General features: G+C 61.1%; 1 protein-coding gene across 1 annotated transcript in view; it reads right to left on the bottom strand.

Annotated features, from left to right (window-relative positions):
- LOC108803932 (endothelin-converting enzyme 1-like) overlaps positions 1–226 on the bottom strand; it is a gene marked incomplete at both ends in the record, with an annotated part of 13,565 nt that overhangs the window by 7,263 nt on the left and 6,076 nt on the right. Inside the window, one exon of the mRNA XM_018575718.1 lies at positions 47–226. This exon is cut by the window's right edge and continues 7 nt beyond it. Within this exon, the coding sequence (XP_018431220.1) occupies positions 47–226 (180 nt within the window). The remainder of the gene's footprint in view (positions 1–46) is intronic.

The following is a 226-nucleotide window of genomic DNA, read 5'->3' on the forward strand; positions in this document are numbered from 1 at the left end:
TCCTGCCCGTGCGGTAGAGGCCGGAGGTCGGGGGAGTCCGGATTACCGTCAGCTCTCCGGCGGTGATCTTGTGGTAGATGAGTTCCTCGTCTCGCCTCTTCTCCTGCGGGATGGTGATATTGGCCAGGGCCGTCTCAAAGTCTAGGACCTCCTGCATCTGCTGGCGTGTATGGTTCACCTCCCCCCCCAGGAGGACGCCAACCTGCACCATGAAGTTGAGGTATCC

Source organism: Nanorana parkeri, unplaced genomic scaffold (genome assembly GCF_000935625.1).
Source record: "Nanorana parkeri isolate BGI_ZX_2015 unplaced genomic scaffold, ASM93562v1 scaffold4495, whole genome shotgun sequence".
Lineage (NCBI taxonomy): Eukaryota > Metazoa > Chordata > Amphibia > Anura > Dicroglossidae > Nanorana > Nanorana parkeri.